Source organism: Cyprinodon variegatus, unplaced genomic scaffold (assembly GCF_000732505.1).
Source record: "Cyprinodon variegatus isolate N-32 unplaced genomic scaffold, C_variegatus-1.0 Scaffold445, whole genome shotgun sequence".
NCBI lineage: Eukaryota > Metazoa > Chordata > Actinopteri > Cyprinodontiformes > Cyprinodontidae > Cyprinodon > Cyprinodon variegatus.
In genome coordinates this window covers 84867-102352 of record NW_015150898.1, presented here as the reverse complement: position 1 = coordinate 102352, position 17486 = coordinate 84867, and the positions used below count along the sequence as shown (strand labels likewise).

The following is a 17486-nucleotide window of genomic DNA, read 5'->3' as shown; positions in this document are numbered from 1 at the left end:
AATATTCCGCCCAAATCTTTATATATATATATATATATATATATATATATATATATATATATCTCACAGCAATAAGTTGGAATTTGCCTAATATGACCTTTTTAAGGGAGCACTGACAGATAACTAAATAATACTCACTTTGATGATTTTATTCAGGCACTCATCAGCCACCATACGGACATCTGATTCACTGTCATCACTGCAGAGAAGAAACATCTCCATGGCGATCCCGAGCAGTTTCTGAAACTCTGGGGATGTTCTGTTTACAGGTCCAAGGAAACAAACAATGAGGAATCAACACTGAAGACTAGAACAAGTTAACTGACAGTGATTATTAGAAGCTGCTTCCATTCCTTTCACTCATAACTGGTAATATGAATCAGACATTTTAGCCTGTCTTTGTCATGTATATCAGTTAATTTAACTGTTCAATTTGTTTTTCTTTTTGTTTTTTTTTAAAGACTTTATATTACAACTTTTTTTCACCGATTGCTCTTCAAAAACTAATTTGGCGTCTCAAATCAATCATGACAGATTAAGGTTAGCGAGTCCCAATAGTTATAAGAGCTAGGGGGAAGTCTGGTACAGGAGGTATCTGGACATCGATACCTCTATCATAGGCAATTTATTAAATTACCAGATATAGAGCCAATGTTTTGATCCACTCTGTGTCTTGACCGTCTGATTAGAAATAGCAAATTGTAGTTTGTTAGCTTGTTAGATTGTCAAAACTACCAACAACTACTAATTGATTTGATACTTGATGTCATTTTCCTGTTTGTTCTTTGCTACACAAGAGTCTGAAATTAGATCATTGGCCTAAGATGCAACCTGCAATAAATATGCATCCTGAATGCACATATTATGTTGTAGTGCAGGGGTCTGTAACGTTTTCAAGGCCAAGGACTCCTAACCTGATGGCGAGACGCGGCGGGGACCCCCTAATTATATATATATTAGGGATGGAATGGTTTATGTAAACCGTCCGAACCGTTCCGTTTGATTCTCGTGTGTTGCGTTCGGTTCATGAGCTGCTCCTTTTTCTCATAGGCAAAGCGTGTACACTCCAGAGCAGAAGGTGGCGGTACTGCAACCAAGGCCAACCACCAGTTGTAAACAAGAAGAAGAAGCGAAGCAACATAGCCGGGTGTAGCAGAAAAAAATATGTTGTTGTGGAAAATTGTGTGGGTATGGCAAGTGGGAAAGAACAGGAGTTGGAAGACGCACCAGCAGCACTTTATAGGTCTGCTGTATGGGACCAATTTGCATTTAGAGTGACCTACGATGACGGCAGAAAGAAAGTTGTGGTTAAAAACAGTGTGCAAGCATTGTGCAACACGTTTTGTTTATGCTAATAGCAACACGACCAACCTGTCAGGCTAACAATCAACATATATCAAACCGAAAACCGTGACCACGAAACCGTGAACCGAACCGAACCGTGGATTTTGTGAACCGTTCCACCCCTAATATATATGGTATGAATTTGTGTTATATCAAACTGCTCCTATTGTCAGTCTATTACAGATGGAGTAAAGTAACCAAAGTAATTTCGCTCTGGGTTTATTAAAGCCTCTCTGATTCTGATTCCTGGTTGATGGAACAGGTGTTGTGAATGAAACGGTGCCCAGCTTGAAAGAGCCCCTGTGTGTCACTGACTATGACTGAAAGATATCTTCTGCCTCCATTTATCTGATTACTACAGTGTGTTGAATTCATCCTAATGTGGATTTAAAAACATTTCAATTAGTGGAAAAATTTGCAGGGTGGAAATATAAAAAAAAAAAAAAAGTCTAATCAACCAAAACTTTTGTGACCCCCATGCAGTACCTCCATAGACCCCTTGTTGAAGACCTCTGTTCTAGTGTATTACCTTGACAGATCAAAACAAAACCAGCATGCTGCTTAGCTGCGCCTTTTTCTCTGATGTGTCTGGTGTATTTTATCCTTTAATCTAACGACATTAGTTCTGAGAAACCTGTTGTAAGATTTCCTGCTCAGAAGAAAATAAGAGATTCTACCAACTAGGATGTATTTAGGTTCCGTTATGGGGGCCTACCTTAATGACTGAGCCACAATGTTTTCACATATGGTTAGGCAGTGGGTCACTCGGTCCTTTTTTGTTGCTGCTTGCTCCTTTTTCCTGTAAAAGTAGCAGAAAAAGAGTCAACAAAAGCAGACAGAGAAGGTTTTTAACATTATGCAATAAAATCTCTGAGAGTTCGTGATTTTCAGATATCCAGAAATTTTTTATAGCTGTAATTTAGGCTCCTACATTTCTGAATAAATACTTGTGTATCTGTAAAAAAAAAAATCCATTAAAAAAGCAGAGAACTAGCTGTAAACCTCATCTGCACACTGCATCAGGGTACAGTGCTCTAAAGTGTAGATCTCTTTAAAAATGACTAACATTGTTATCAAAGTATCCTTTTAAGATGTGTTCAACAGAAGATGAGAAGAAAATAATCATCGCAATGAATGAACCTGCCCCATTTTATGAAGCTCCGTAGATCTACAGGTGTAATATGAAGATTTTCACTCACTTTCAGCAAGAAAACCAAAATATTCCTATAGTTTAAAGCACCAGATGCTTCAAATTGATCCTTGTGGCCCCTCACAGGTGCCTGAGGGTCAGGGAATCGGCTTAAGCGTTAGCCAAATAACACATGTGCTTATTATACCATGAAAATAACAAGTTCCCCTAAAACTACAAAAAAATGTACCAGAAAAAGTATATCCAATTAAACAATGTATACGGGTAGTCGGTGCTGTGTTGTAAATCTGAACTATTTAGATGGAAAGAGTGACGTCGCTAGCGGGCTAAGCTAACTGGAGCCAGTGGTGTCAGTGATTAGCTTCAAAATCAAACACTTACTGTTTCTGAACGAGCTCCTCTGCAGTCGGTGGTCCCTGCTGCTGCTGAAAAGTCTTCAGAGACTCAAAAGCCTTCATTAGCTTCTCCATTGTGGCCATTTTAGCAATCCACAATGAGCAAGCTCGCCCGAGAAGCTAATATTTACTATTTGCGCTAACCAGCTAGCACTATGGTGGGACAAATTAGCGCTCAGAGAGCAGGAGGTGTGTAGCGCGACGACAGCAACCACCCGCCTTCAACTTTCTCTTCTGACCAATTGTTGATTATTAGTCCAAGATTTTAACCATAAAAGAACCAAATGTGTGTTGAGAATTTGCCATCTTTGATGCAGGACTGCGTTCTTCCCAGCAGTCACACCAGGAAGTGGTGACAGCTTGCAGAGGAGGGGCGGGACTTAATGGTCGTAGACCAATCAGAGCGCGGCTATGCCTTACATGATTGATTAGAGAGCCAATGAGCTACTGAGCTGCTTTCCCTCATGTTGTTATTGTTGCTGTCACGGGACCGTTAAAATCAGAGGGTTGTTTCGCAAAACTAGAACTGTGATTTTTCTGAGTCACGCATATTAGTTTTTTTAAGTGAATATATTTCACTATAGAGATACTCCTAAGAAATGCAATTAAAGCACTCAAACGTTTACATACACCAAAAAAATTGAGATCCTAAAAAAAAAACCTTGAGGAATTGTAGAAATAGTGTTGAGTTTTAATTTTATTATTTTCTCAATGCATACAAAGCTCAGAATTATAGTCTTAGATACGCCCATCAATTACATTTAAACAGATCTCTCATCAAGTTGGAACCAAACCAGTGGTGATTTTGCAGACAATAATGGTATGACTATGGAAATTATATAAACATATTACACAATAGGAAATTTGAATGGGTTAATTCCTCTACAGACCTGACTTTTAACATTTTTTTTTTTTTGAATAGTCTAGCTGTTGATCTTAATTGAAGTTTCTTTACTATACATAAGAAACAGGGACTCAATATGATGCTACCACCTCCATGCCAATCTGTTGATATGGTGCTTTGGGGTCTGAAACATTCACCTGACTGATCCAAACATATTACTTTTAAGCTAACTTCCTTTATTCTGACCCCATTTTATTCATAAAAAAAACTGTGAATTTCAGCTGTGCTTGAAAGTTTCCATTTTGGTACAGGAGCGTTGTAGTTAGCACCCACAAAGTCATCATGAACGGGCTTAACTGCAGACAGCAACTCCATTACCACCCAGTATGTAACCAGTTGGTATTTTTTTATGGTTATTGGGATCCCAGACACTCTTTTGCCATAACAGAATGGAGAGAGATCTATAAGCTGCATCCTGGAGACCAACCTAAAATCTGTTACTGTAACACCTTTGAATATATGTTTCAATTCACACATACCAAGGAGCAAAGTGAAAGCCTTTTGTTGCCATCTACTGTTTTTATTTTTATTACCTATTGTTTCAGCTTCTTCATTCGTGCAGACTGGTCCATCTTTTATATGATAGATTTTGTGTAAATAACATGACATATATATAAATAAGAATGTTATGACAAACTACCTATAATTGTTGGAAACCTATTTCAGATGACTACCCGCTAAGGAAAGGACACCAGGGCTGTTCAAGTAGTCCTCAAATCAAAGGCAGGTATCTGGAATTAATAAAGATATGCTGGGTTTCTAATTTTTTTCTTTATTTTCTACAGAATTCTCCGTACTTTTGCCTATTTGCTTTGATATATTCTCCATTATATCTACAATGTAGAAAGAAATGAAAATCAATGAGAAATGCTTCTATCAATTCCAAATTATGCAATGAGGTCTACGGACTTCAACCTAGTTTGAGCAATTTCAGTCATATTTAGCAATGTAATCGCCGGAATTGTTGGTTTATTGGTTTTCACCATTGCTGCAGTGGGCTGCTTTGTGTCTTTAGCTCAAACATTTATTTGCTATTCCTTTTGCACACCTTAAAGTGACCCACCTCACAGGTTTAATATATGTTTTGTTTCTGTTGGCTCTGCAACATTCAAGAAAATGTTTTTCCTCCTTTGCCTTTCATTCCCAAACACAAATTAACGAAAGAAAAACACGTCAGGACACCTCCTTTTAATACAAATGGCAGTGTATTATTTCTTAATTACAAATGTCAGGTATGGTACAACAACCAGTGATACAACTTGTACAAGAATTAACAATGACTGCAGTGGTTGAATGGCATGACTGTACAGAATGAACATGAAAAATAAAAGATAAAAATCAACTCCCTGTTTGAATACCCCCCAAAAAAAACACATTTGTTCACCCTATTTTCACTGTAGATATAGAGATTTACCCATGTTTCTTTTCCCCACAGAGAATTTAGCAGATCTGTATTTTTACAGGTATGTTACCTATACACTAATTCAAGTGATTTCCCCACTTTCTAGGCGTTTGCCGGCGAGTCCCGTTCCAGTTTTGACACAAACATCAGCGCTCTGATGGAAAGGTACGGAAAAAACCCAGAACATCTGTTATCCAAAGCAGGCCAACTGCGCCGGTCACCCCCACCATTTACAAAGTCGTTCTCTGATAACCAGCGAGATTTGTTGGCACAAGAGTGTCATCATTTACATATGTAAGGATCCTGAAGTAATACAAATTGTTACATGCTTGAGTAATAAAACTTATGTCTTCTTTTTAAAAACAGGCATTACAATGCACTTAGTGCGGACATTCAAAACAGTTTAACTTAGGTTAGTTTTTAATGATTTTTTTTCAATATGTGAATGAAGATATTTCAGTGGCTGGGAAGTCAATGAGGTCAAACTAAGAAGGCAGGATATCGGAAACTAACTTGGTAATTGGCACATTTAATAAAGGCTGTTGGTTTATCCTGGAAAACATTTTTTTGTTTAAAAAAAAAAAAAATGTTAATCTGGAGAGAGTTGATTTTGGTATCATTATCGATTAAAGACACTTCCAAAAGTCATTGTCAAAACATATAGTATAGTGCAATGGATCGGGCGGAGCGTCTTCACTCCTTTATGGACTGAAGGAAATGCCTTAGGAGCAAAAACAGGCATGAGTGACGGAAGCAGTGACGTTTTCCCCCTTGGAGCTTTAGTTACACGTTAGCAATAAAGAATTTACAAATTTGTTTGGAGGCTAAAATCTGTAATCTACACAAATGAAACAAGCTTCAAAATGTGCATATAAAAAAAAAGAAAACCAAAACACAAATACAGGTAATAGTAAGCAGAAAACTACAGGATGCTCATATCTGATTTTTAGATAAAAAAGAAAGAAAATGGACATATTTGAGACACATTGCTTGATCAAACTGGGGACTAAATGCCTTGAAATCTGGATGGGACTTTGGAGATGTTCAAGATCAAAAATCATTTCGACATACTGCACTGACTGAATACAGACTGCTTTCACAAGAATTCTAATTTCTCTTTAAAGTTGCTGAGCTGTACAGAAGTAGAGCTAATGAAGTCTAATTCACAAAGTTGAGCAAAGCTGCATTAGAGAACCGTGAAATATACACATGCGTGCAGCCATCATGTTGAGGTGAGGGTATTCACAGCATTAAAACAGATGTTTTTCTGAAGAGAGGGAGGAGGGGTTAAATAGCATCCACCTCTAAGGCAAAATCTAATGAAAATAAAAGGAAGCGTAAGGGAGGAAAAAATCTTTCAATTGGTTAGCTTCTCAAGTTGTTCAAATGAAGGGGGAGGAATAAAGTCCAAATTATTGATCTAGTAAATCCATTTCTAATGGGGTTAATGGCATTGTTAGAGTCTGGTAACAAGTCAAATAATTTAAACATAAATCAATCAAATCAGAAAATGAAGAAAGAAATCCTGCAAAATAATATCAGGTGGTTTAGATTTTTCATGACTGTTTTGCACAAACGGTTAATTAAGGTTTAAATAAAACAGCCCGATGAGTGCTTTGCAAAACACCCAGACTTTCAAACCTTTCAATGAATAATGCGTCGGCCCAATTTCCAGAAGAAGGGGGGATCAATATTTCACTAAAACAGGTTCTCTTTGCAAGATTTCTGACAAAGATCTGAAGTTTTCCAAAAACAAGAATCCCTGGCTGAGAGCTTCTGATAAACCTGGAATAATCAGGAAGATTTTCCACTCAAACAATAGGCACTAAACTCGACAACACGCTCTCTGTCAGACTCTACTGCTGAAGAAAGTTTGCAGTTAAATTGCAGTTTCAGGAGAAAGGAGTCTGATGAGATGGAACTAACATTAGCACTCACCTTAAAATGCAACAATTGAGATGGTTGAAATGGGAGAAATTGTGGTCAAGGACCATACTTCAGCATATTTCCCCGCGAGCCTTTATATAATATAAAAAGAATATATGCAGAAAAAGCACCTAAAAAGAAATTCTGAAGGCTGCAGTTCTCTGCAGGACAGAGAGCCAAAGCTTCTGATTCAACATGAATTCATCTTCAGAAATCAGTGACCATCAGAGTGCAAAAAATTTAGAGTTGGATTCAGAATCCTATCTATGCGATCCATGCATCATAATTGTGAATTTTAATATAGCCCCATTAGAAGTAGATTTAATGAGAAAAATATTTTAACACTTATTATATCCCTCGGTTGAGAAGCACATGATAAGGGAAGAACTGTTTAACTTGGGATTAGTTCACTTAAATGATGATATCTTCGTTACAAACAGTCTTGAGTGATATGCAGCAAATGTAAAGTATTGTGCTATCAACAACGAGCAAAATGCTTAATCACTAACACTTAAAGCACTGACTTACAGTATGAATCAAAGACGTCAAAAAATCAAAAATACTTTTAATCAAAATCTTTCTTTGAGCTATAAATGAAACTAGCAGCAGAACTAAACACGTTTTCTTTAAGGTTTTTACAAATGAAACTTGGAGGCTTTCTGGTATTCCAAAACTAAAGGGCAGCAAATTACTAAGATTTTTATGAAAAGTGTTTCCACTTTGATTCATTTGAAAAGAAAAGGATGAGAAAAGTTAGAATTTAAATAAAAAGGGGAGGGGGCAAAAAAACAAAGTAACAGATATGTAACTAGCAGGTGTATTCCTGTTAAAAAGGCATGTGCATCACAAAAACTATGATTTTTAAGAGTTTGTGGAATTAGGCGTTTGCTCTGCGTTTCACTGATGCGCAGATTTCCAGACATAAACACATACAGTAAATACAAGCTGTGTCTGAGACACCCGGGCACGGTGCTGCACACGTCCATCTAGTTCCCATGTTTTCAAATGACCCACGGCTCTTTGCAAAACAGATCAAGCATCGGGGCTTTAATGGTGAAAAAATAAAAACAAAACTAGATTCAGTTCCAACTCTAATTCTTGGGTTTAGATTGAGATCAATTTATAGCGGCTAAGAGTTAGCTTAGTAAAAAAAAGTGGAGCTAATGCGCAAAAAAAAAAAAATCCAAGTTAATGGCAAACATACAGCACAGTACATTAAAAAAGGCCTTATGCTACATTGTGAAAAATAAAAAGACTAATGGTTCTGTTCTTCAGAAAAGAAAAAAAAAAACAATACACACCTAATGAACATTATCCATAAAATCAAAAGAAAATAAAAAGGCAATGTATGCATTCAAGTGGTACTTTTATGGCTTTTTGTACAATACAACCTTTAGTGAAAATATACATCTAGACATAAATTCAAGTACAAATGTACAAAATCTTTAAAGTCATACTTTTTTTTTTCTTTAGCTATAATACACTTTTAATACAGCTCATAAATACAGGTTGACATTCACTGAGTTCCTAAGATTCTCGCGCTCGGTTGGAGGTTGTGGTGAAGCTCTGCGGCAGAGGGGCGTGGGCGAAGGGGACGGAGTGGTTTAAAGTCGTGAGGGCTCTTCAGTCTCTTCGTCACTGTAACCGCTCTTTAGACAGACCTGGGAACAGCCAAAAACAAGCCCACCATGCACCGTGACTAACAGTTTTATCACCAAACTCGAACATGGACGGGAGATGATTGCTAGTTTCCTATGAAACAAGGTTTCCATCCAAACTCCATACAAAGAGCAGGTAATGGGATTGTTTTATAGAAAGGATAATGTGTTGCTTAAAAGGATGTAGAAAAAGAATTGGCACTGACATTTTGAACAACAGAGAGGAAACCATAAGGCAAACCCTTAGGTGTTAATAAACAGGAGGAAGGGAGTCAGAGATGGTTCATTAGTTTAGAAAAGAAGGCAAAACTTAATAAAAGTATTTTCTTAGCAAAATTATTCATTCACCTTAAACAGTGTCCCCGTTTGTCAAGTTGCATTTTTTTATAATCTTATGTGCTTCTTTCTATATGCCTGCTTCCCAAAAAAAACACTGGACTTTGTTTCCAAGTTTGAAGACATTTCGCTTCCCAATCTTTTTCAATTCCAATTATCAGAAAAAGCGATGAGTTCAAGGCTTTATATAGTGGACCAAAAACAAAGCCTTGTTTTGGTTCAGAAAACATGCAAACTGAACCGGACCAATGGGTCCGTCCCTTAGGAATGAGCAGTCATTTGGGTTCTTTGATAGCCCGTAATGCCCGATACTGGTCTATGTCTCTGAAAGAGGGGCCGTAAGGGGGGATTGTTGGCCTGGCTGAACAGGTGAGATGTTCTGGTCCCCTGTATGGGGGTGGGGGTATGTCTGCTTCTGTCTCCTTCAACCCCAGTCTTCCTTAGCAGATGGCTGCTCACACTGAGCCTGGCTCTGCTGTTAAAAGGGAGTTTTTCCTCTCCACTGTTGCTACGAGCATGCTTGGTGTGAGGGATTGCCTTCAAATCAATGAGTCAATGCAATCAACTGGTTTTCCTTAGATAGAAAACTTTGAACTAATCTGACCTGTATGATCTGGATGAGTTGTAAAGTGCCTTGAGATGAAGCGTGTTGTGAATTGGCGCTATAAAAATAAACTGAATTGAATTGACAGACCAACATGGAATTAGATGATTGTGGAGGGAAAAGAAATAATACATTGTTTTCAAAGTTTCTACAAATAAAAACTGAAAAATGAATCTACAATGTGTGTCTACTTTTTCCATCTACAGACTGATATTTCAGCCCATTCTTCTTCTCAGCTAAATGGCTCAAGTTCAGTCAAATTGGATGGAAAGCATCTGTAAAGGTAGAACTCAAAGTTCGATCCATAATGTGTACATGTGGTCACTCTAACCATTATGCTTTGCTCTAGACTAGCTCAGCTCTGGCTATAAACATATATATAAATATGGGCCCTGTAATGCTTCAAGGTAATCCTCCCACACCAGCATTCGCTATAGAACAACAACCCCACAGAATGATGCTGCCATCACCGTTCATCGTCGAGGTCTAGTTTCTGCTATACTATGGTAGGCACATAACCTTTTCCACATTTGCATGGGTCCCACCTCTTAGTCTTTTTCTCTTCCTGTCAGTTTGGACTATTGGTAGGTTTACAATTGTGCCCTAATCTTTAAACCTCTGTATAACTTCAACCTTGACCTTTCTGCTGTGTTCCTTGGTTTTCTTGATGCCGTTTGTTGACCAATGTTCTTTAACACATTGATATTTTAAAAAGAATTACAGAATTATCATTGATGAAAGGATAAACCAACTACATTTGGTGGTTTTGCCTCTAATATTTTTACACCTGATGTTAATTGGTTTTGTAGAAACATTTGCACACCAATAGTTTGGGTCTAGAGTTGACTTATTTAGGAGTTTGCAGGTCAGAAGCTGAACATTTGGGGAACCTCTGCTCCGTAAGGTTAAGTTACACACATCTGAACTCTGTTTACTAGTTAGGTGAAGGGAGTTGGATTTGCTGCATTTTATTTTGGGATATCAGAGTAAAGATGGCTGAAAAAGTATAGTTATAAAATATAGTCATTTTCCTTTCATTTCACACTGAAAAAAATAAGATCAAAGTTTACTAAAGTTTGTTCTTTCAATGTGCCACAATGTGAAGAGGTTGTTAGGGTATGATTACTTGGCAAGGCAGAAGTTGATCACTGACAAACAAGAGTCATCATTCTAAACATGTATTCTACTGGTCTAGTTCCCAGCAGAGTGATAAAGCTAGAAATACTAGAAAGCATCTAAAGTAGCATCTAGAAACCCCAGAGACAATTACTAAGAAAAGTGACTAAGCCTTTTTCTTACAAACTCACAGGAATGTATTAACAAACCCCTCAGATTCCATGTGAAGCAATGTCCTTTCACATGCTGAGTTTGGACAACGCCTGTGGGATTGGGAAAAAAAGGAAGCCAGAAAGCAGGAAAAGAGGAAGTACCTTAGCCCCCACCCCCTCGGACAGTTGCCGGAGCACTAGCACTTGCCTCTCTTCTGAACAGGCGGTAGAAGAACCCCCGCTTCGGAGGAGGGTTGGGCCGATTCACGTCCAGGTCTGAGCACAGCATCCCATCGGTCTCATAGATGTTGATTTCTTTGAAGCACTCCATCTCAATCATCTGGAAGCAAAGATAACAAACTCCTCAACATATCTGTAAAGATGGGCTTTACTTCCACACTCCGGGTATTACTCGGTGTTCTGCAGCTACCAGACATTCCTGTGTGAGGTCATTACTGGGGAACTTGGATAATGACGTCACTTTAGTGTGCAGTACCTCGTTCTGCCACGGGATGGAGACACTGCCTGTGACAAACTTAGAGTAGAAGTCATCATCGGTAGGGTCAAGGTTCACTCCTTTGACAGTAGAGAACTGCTCGATGTCCAGAACGTCTTTACAGTAGACGGCTCGAGGCTGAGAGGGAGACAGAGAGACATCAGGAGGAGAAAAGGACATAAGAGACCAGGAACTACACAATCTTTGAAATCTTCTGATCATTTAAGTAACAAGTAAAAGCTAAACCATAAGATATCTGTTTACTACAAGCTATGTGAGACAGCAAACGTTTGGGGAGCTGTCCTTGCTAGATGAGACAGAAATGTAAAGTTGTGTGTGAACTACCAGCAACAACCTAAATATCAACTAGTTATGCCGACCTCCATTAAGAACGTAGTGGTGGCAGCATTATGCTGTGGGGATGCTCTTCAGCAGAGACAGGAGAAAATACCCTGGATGAAGCAGATCACACCCATTTATTGAAATGGCCTAGTTAAAGTTCAGACCTAAATCCAATTCAGAATCTGTGGCAAGTCTTTAAATTGAAACATGCTTTTATCAGTTGACAGAGGCAACATTTTTCCAATCAAAGCCACTGTACACAATGTTTTGATCCATCCATATCAAAAAGAGAGCAACATTCTAGATTTCAACAACAACAAAATGCTCTACTGCTCTGATTACTGAGGATTTCATATAAACCGAGCTGTTAAACTAAAATTACACCACAGCCACGGTCTGCCATGATAAACTCATTTCCTCCTGACAATGGCATTTCCTGCATAGGGACTGCGCCTCATGTGTCATGTGTGCGTCCATCGCTCTTACATCTGGTATGAAGGGAGGGTCCAGCATGTTGGCCTCCAGCCGTTTGAAGTTTATGCTTCTGAAGATGGGGTGCTGCTTGACCTCCGTGGCCCCGCAACCCCGACAACCCAGCCGCTCCTTGGGGTCCTTGACCAGGAGCTGAAACCCAGCAGGAGGAAGAAAGAAAAAAAAGATTCAAATAACTGAACCTTCAAAAGATCTTAGGGAGGGTGGGGCAAATGAGATATTGCCTGGCTTCCTGTTGTTTTTTTCTTTTTTTTTGGGGGGGGGGGGGCAATAAGGAAAATGTTAGAAAGTGTTTTTCTTTCGAAGATAAAAATTAAAACACAGAAAGTGACATATTATGGGTGCATTCCCTTTTGTAGTGCAGATAACACAAGGCCACGCTCTAAGGTGCCAATCCAATAGTTTCATTATTGATTTAGTTTATTAGTTCTAATCAATCCCAAGTTTATATTGATAAAGCCCAGCTTGTCAGCTAATTAATCAAGAATTCACCAGAATAATATCCAATTATTTCCATCTTTAGGTCTACTGGCCAAACAACACCAAGTTTAAGAGCAGATTCGTCTAGCCCAGTGTTTCCCAAACTTTTTTTTGACTTGTGTACCCAGTACTTAGTTGAGGGGGGATGAGGGGGGGATGGCATCCCCCTTCTTAAAAAAAATCGTAAAAATCATCACCCTGGGCGTGCAGGTGGCGCAGCGGTTAGCACACACAACCCATGTACCCTTGGTCCTTCTCACATGTCTCTCCCCCTCTCCCATACCAGCCTACTGTTGAAAAAAAAAACAACCCACTAATGCCATAAAAACAAAAAATAAATAAATAAAATAGATACATAAATAATCCTCCTTCTTAAACACCATAACCCCATACCATCCCCTGTGACATTTTATTACTGAATGTGTAAATGTCTACTATATATTAACAGTAATGGCAATAATATTGCCCTTTTAACATTTGGCAGGCTGTGCGCTTATGACTAGCCTGATAAAGTTACGGTGTCCCAGAGGGCACACACGATTCATTTTCAACCTCAGTGGCGAAACCAGTGGAGCAGGTGACGGTGTTCTGACCAGGTTTGAGGGAATGTGAAAATAAGGAGGGGAGGGAATCTTCAGCAGGTTCTAAGTTTAATAAATAAAGTGTCAAAAATGATCTAGAATGGTGTTGATAGGAAAATGGGGAATTGGCATCCACTGAGCAGAGAATTTATTCATCACACACCGACTGAAGCACATCAACTGAAACGTGTCTCAATACAACATTAAGAATATGTTTAAAATTTCCCTTTTTATTCATACTTCAATCCATTTTCTCATCAATGGGCGCAAGTCCAGGGCGATGCGCGCTTAATTCTGGGCACAACAGATAAAACCCGGAGGAGAGAATCGAAGGTTTTAAAAGTGCATTTTAATTAAGCAATTTAAAACACGTGTTAAGATTATTATCTTAATTCTGCTAAATCTGTCAAATGTGATGTTAATATCTGGCCAGAGGTCATAAAGGTCCCTATGTGACTGGCAGAATACCTGTCATCCGATCAACGGTCAATATAGTTCCGCGGACCTGTTCTAAAAAAAACGGTCTATTTTATAAAATAAATACTCTAAATTACAGGTGTCAAACTGGTTCCAGAAAAGGCCGTGTGGCTGCAGGTTTTCTTTCCAACCAAGCAATAGCACACCAGACTCCAGTCAATCGTCAAGTCATCAGGTTAATACTAAACTTAGTTGATGAGATGACTGGAGGCTGGTGTGCAATTGCTTGGTTGGAATGAAAACCCGCAGCCACATGGCCCTTTCTGGAACCACTTTGACACCCCTGCTCTAAATGAATATTGTAAAGGTGAGTAAAATTATTAGATTTTACACAGGCCTATTTCATTTTCAGGCTAAGTATTTGAATTTGCAAGCAGTTTTTTCAGATTTTGATTATTTCAGCTGTTTCAATTTGCTATTTATACTTTAAAAAAAAAAAAAAAGAAAAAAAACCCATCCCCTTCTTTTTAAGGTAGTCCACTACTGTGTGTACCTTTTTGATTTTTTTTTTTGTACCAAGAGTTCCCCTCCCAGTCAAAAGTATTGATGATTGTCCTAAAGTAGAATGTACAATAACTGAAATAAGGACAATTTTCACACTGACTCTGTGAGAAGCAGAACTGAGAGATAAAGAAGGTTTTTTTTACTATTCGACAGTTTACTGAATCTTCAAGGACGGAGTTTTTTTTATTTTTTATTTCTTAATCAAATTTTTTGTCTTTTATCCTATTTTATGTTTTTTATAAAAATGTATAAAATTCCCCTGTCAGAAATTAATCCTTTTTTTTTATTTTATAATTTTATACTTTCCATGTCAAATAAAAAAAAAAAAACATAAATATCTTGCCTGGAAGTTAGTAAGGAATCGAAATAAATACAAAATAAAATCCGATCATAAACGTGTTTATAAAACTGGAGCTCCTTTGGGTAATAACATTTAAACTTGATGAATTGGGAATAAAATAAAGAACATGCATTATAGTCAGACTGACTTTATTAGTTTTACTCTGTTTTCATTAAGACACCTGAAATAAAATTATTTCATGTATCCCCTTGGAATGCATGTGTGGACCACTAGGGGTACGATTACTCCTGGTTGGGGAGCACTGCTCTAGCCTCCTCAGCTGATTCCTCTATCTCTGAGTGCAGAAGTCCCGATCCATGTGGCGTCTGGTACCCCTCCCTCTCCTTTTCCATATTTACCTTCTACCCATTTCTTGTTCGAGACCTTTCTCCCCTCTGCCTGTCTAACTTCTCTCACTGGGGAGACTTTAAAAATGCTGAACCATGGGTCAAAATGTTCCACTATGTTAAAAAATGTCCCATTAGCCCCACCGCTCATAGAAACACAGGCTGAATGGCTCCCTCTTAAAAATTGTTAAATAACACAACCATATAAAGTCAAAGAAAAAAATAGCAACAGTAAACAGCCCTTTGTCTCTGACTGTTAAAGTGATTTTTTTATTTTTTATTTTTGTATAATAGAGTTTGGTCAGTAATTTATGCAAACTTTAGCACCACTTCATTTCTCCTAAAAGAAAAAAGGGATTTTTGCAAAGTAAATATTCATAAAGTTGATATGTCAGCTCTCCCCCCCTCTTGAGATCATTCAGTTTTTTTAGCTCTCTGGCTGCTACCGGTGCCTTACTTCTGTCCTATTCTCACAACCTTTCCGTTTCTTCATCCTCACCTGCCTGCAGATGTCCTTCGCCTGCTCCGAGAACTTATCCGAGTACTCCTCCTGGTCCTCGCGCACTCGTCTGTCCACCTCCTCCCGCTTGACCCGCTCCTTGCGTCTCCGGAAGGGCGACTGGCCCTGGATCATCTCAAAAATCAGACAGCCCAGTCCCCACCAGTCTGGGCTGAAGTTGTAGCTCTCGTTCTGGATCACCTCAGGAGCTAAAGAGTGGACCAGCAGTAAAGATTATTTCAAGGTGTGATTCACAGAATGTCTAAAAACAAAGGAGAGAAGAGATGAAAGGAGGTGATCTTACCCATGTATCCAACTGTGCCCACTCTCCCTCGTATCGTCTCCCCCTCAGGGATTTGAACAGCAAGGCCCAAATCGGAGATCCGAATGTGCCCTGAGCAAAAGCAATAAAGCCATTATCCCATGTGAATCATTTCAATGGCAGGAATTCAACAGAAACGGATCATAATTTCTGCAGAAACATGCACGCGCTCAGGTTCCAATCAGGCATGAAATATGTTGTGGGAAAATAAGGTTGAAAGAAAGGTGGATATTTTCTTACATCAAGATGGATGTGAGTAAATTAATGAAGATGTAGGAATGACTGAAAGGGGAGAGTTAAGCAAGCTTAAAACAGTGCCTCTGCAGCCAATGAAAACAGGGAGCTACACTGTGCAGCTTGTTTGATTTGGACATTGTAGGCAAAATTTCAAAAATGAAAAATGAAGGACAAGAAGAAGCACATTCTGTACTGAAAATCAATTAGGTAGGAACTAAAGAAAAAAAAAAAAACACATACCACGATCATCCAGAAGGATGTTTTCTGGCTTCAAATCTCTGCAAAAAGCAGAACAAATTACAAACTGCTTCTAAAATTAGTGACAGACAACTTCTCAAAAGAGTAAAAGCATAACAAGAAGAGGGATGAAATAACGCACTATAAATACAGCTTTGATCTTCAACAGAGGAGCCGATTGAGAGCGGAGGGAGATGTTTGGGAAATCTACCCTACAGTGTACAAAGTGATATCTCACCTTTTTCTGTACTAACATTTGTTGCGATAAAAATCTTCTGTTCAAAATTCTATTCAAAGTACAATTCATTCATTTTATTTTTTTTTTTAGAAACTCTAATGGCTGTTCAAGAATTAAAATTCAAAGCAGTGCTTTCTGAGATACACAAAGAAACCCCCTGTTGACTCAAATAGGAGGATTTTTCAGCCAGTCAGAAATTTCCATTCAACAAATGAACCGTTCCTACGTTCATTTGTTGAATGGAAAAATATGCCACTTGGGGACAATTAAGCATTTATACTATATGCAACAAAACTGAATTGGCTGAGAGGGAGCAGAAAAGGTAAATGTTTAAAGTCATGTAGCTTTAAATCTGGCTTCTAAAACAAAAGCAAGACTTTCCTCTAGGTCCAGATTTAAAACACCTTTGTGTCTTCATCCTTCAAGGATACACCAAGGAGACTGAAGGTCATATCAACCCTAACAAAGCAAACCATGCTAACTGCTAATGTCATTACTAAGGACAACTTTAACTGCACATCATTTTGCCTGTTTTGAGTTTATTAAACCCTTCTTTACCATGCTTGCTCTCTCACTCAGTATTCAGGCTTTGCTTCTGTTCTGATTTACATAACTAACAGCCTGTTTAAGGAAGTATTTTTAACAGCATCTGTGATATATCCTTAAAATAAATCTGCTATGATCAAACCAAACCAGGGATCAGAAACCGGCTTGAAAATACTGCATTTAGGCATATTTTTCAAACATGGGTTGACCAGCTAACAATAGGCCTTTGGCTCCCTTCCCACTGGCAAAAAATTCTGGGTCTAAGCATTCGCTGGCATAGTACCCAATAGCCCCATTTACACTACCCTTGAAAAACCGATCCAGGCCCAGACCGGTCCGAGCTTGGATCGGTAACCAGGCC

The 17486-nt window shown here is 38.5% G+C and overlaps 2 protein-coding genes across 12 annotated transcripts in view; both read right to left on the bottom strand.

The window, feature by feature from the left end:
- htt (huntingtin) overlaps positions 1 to 3239 on the bottom strand; it is a 48668-nt gene extending 45429 nt beyond the window's left edge. For all 9 annotated transcript variants that reach the window (XM_015389011.1, XM_015389016.1, XM_015389012.1 and 6 more), the window contains exons 1-3: positions 2876 to 3239; positions 2060 to 2143; positions 139 to 259 (exon numbers count right to left, since the gene is read on the bottom strand). In XM_015389011.1, coding sequence (XP_015244497.1) covers positions 139 to 259; positions 2060 to 2143; positions 2876 to 2973 — 303 coding nt within the window. In that variant the 5' untranslated portion in view covers positions 2974 to 3239. The remainder of the gene's footprint in view (positions 1 to 138; positions 260 to 2059; positions 2144 to 2875) is intronic.
- A 4665-nt stretch (positions 3240 to 7904) lies between these two features.
- The window catches only part of grk4 (G protein-coupled receptor kinase 4), a 65860-nt gene continuing 56278 nt past the window's right edge, over positions 7905 to 17486 (bottom strand). Inside the window, exons 10-16 of one of the 3 annotated variants that reach the window (XM_015389007.1) lie at positions 16345 to 16382; positions 15850 to 15939; positions 15546 to 15754; positions 12312 to 12449; positions 11484 to 11621; positions 11196 to 11327; positions 7905 to 8782 (exon numbers count right to left, since the gene is read on the bottom strand). In XM_015389007.1, the coding sequence (XP_015244493.1) occupies positions 8726 to 8782; positions 11196 to 11327; positions 11484 to 11621; positions 12312 to 12449; positions 15546 to 15754; positions 15850 to 15939; positions 16345 to 16382 (802 nt within the window). In that variant the 3' untranslated portion in view covers positions 7905 to 8725. Of the gene's footprint in view, positions 8783 to 11149; positions 11328 to 11483; positions 11622 to 12311; positions 12450 to 15545; positions 15755 to 15849; positions 15940 to 16344; positions 16383 to 17486 lie in introns of all 3 variants that reach the window. The other 2 variants (XM_015389010.1, XM_015389008.1) reach the window with 2 other exon arrangements.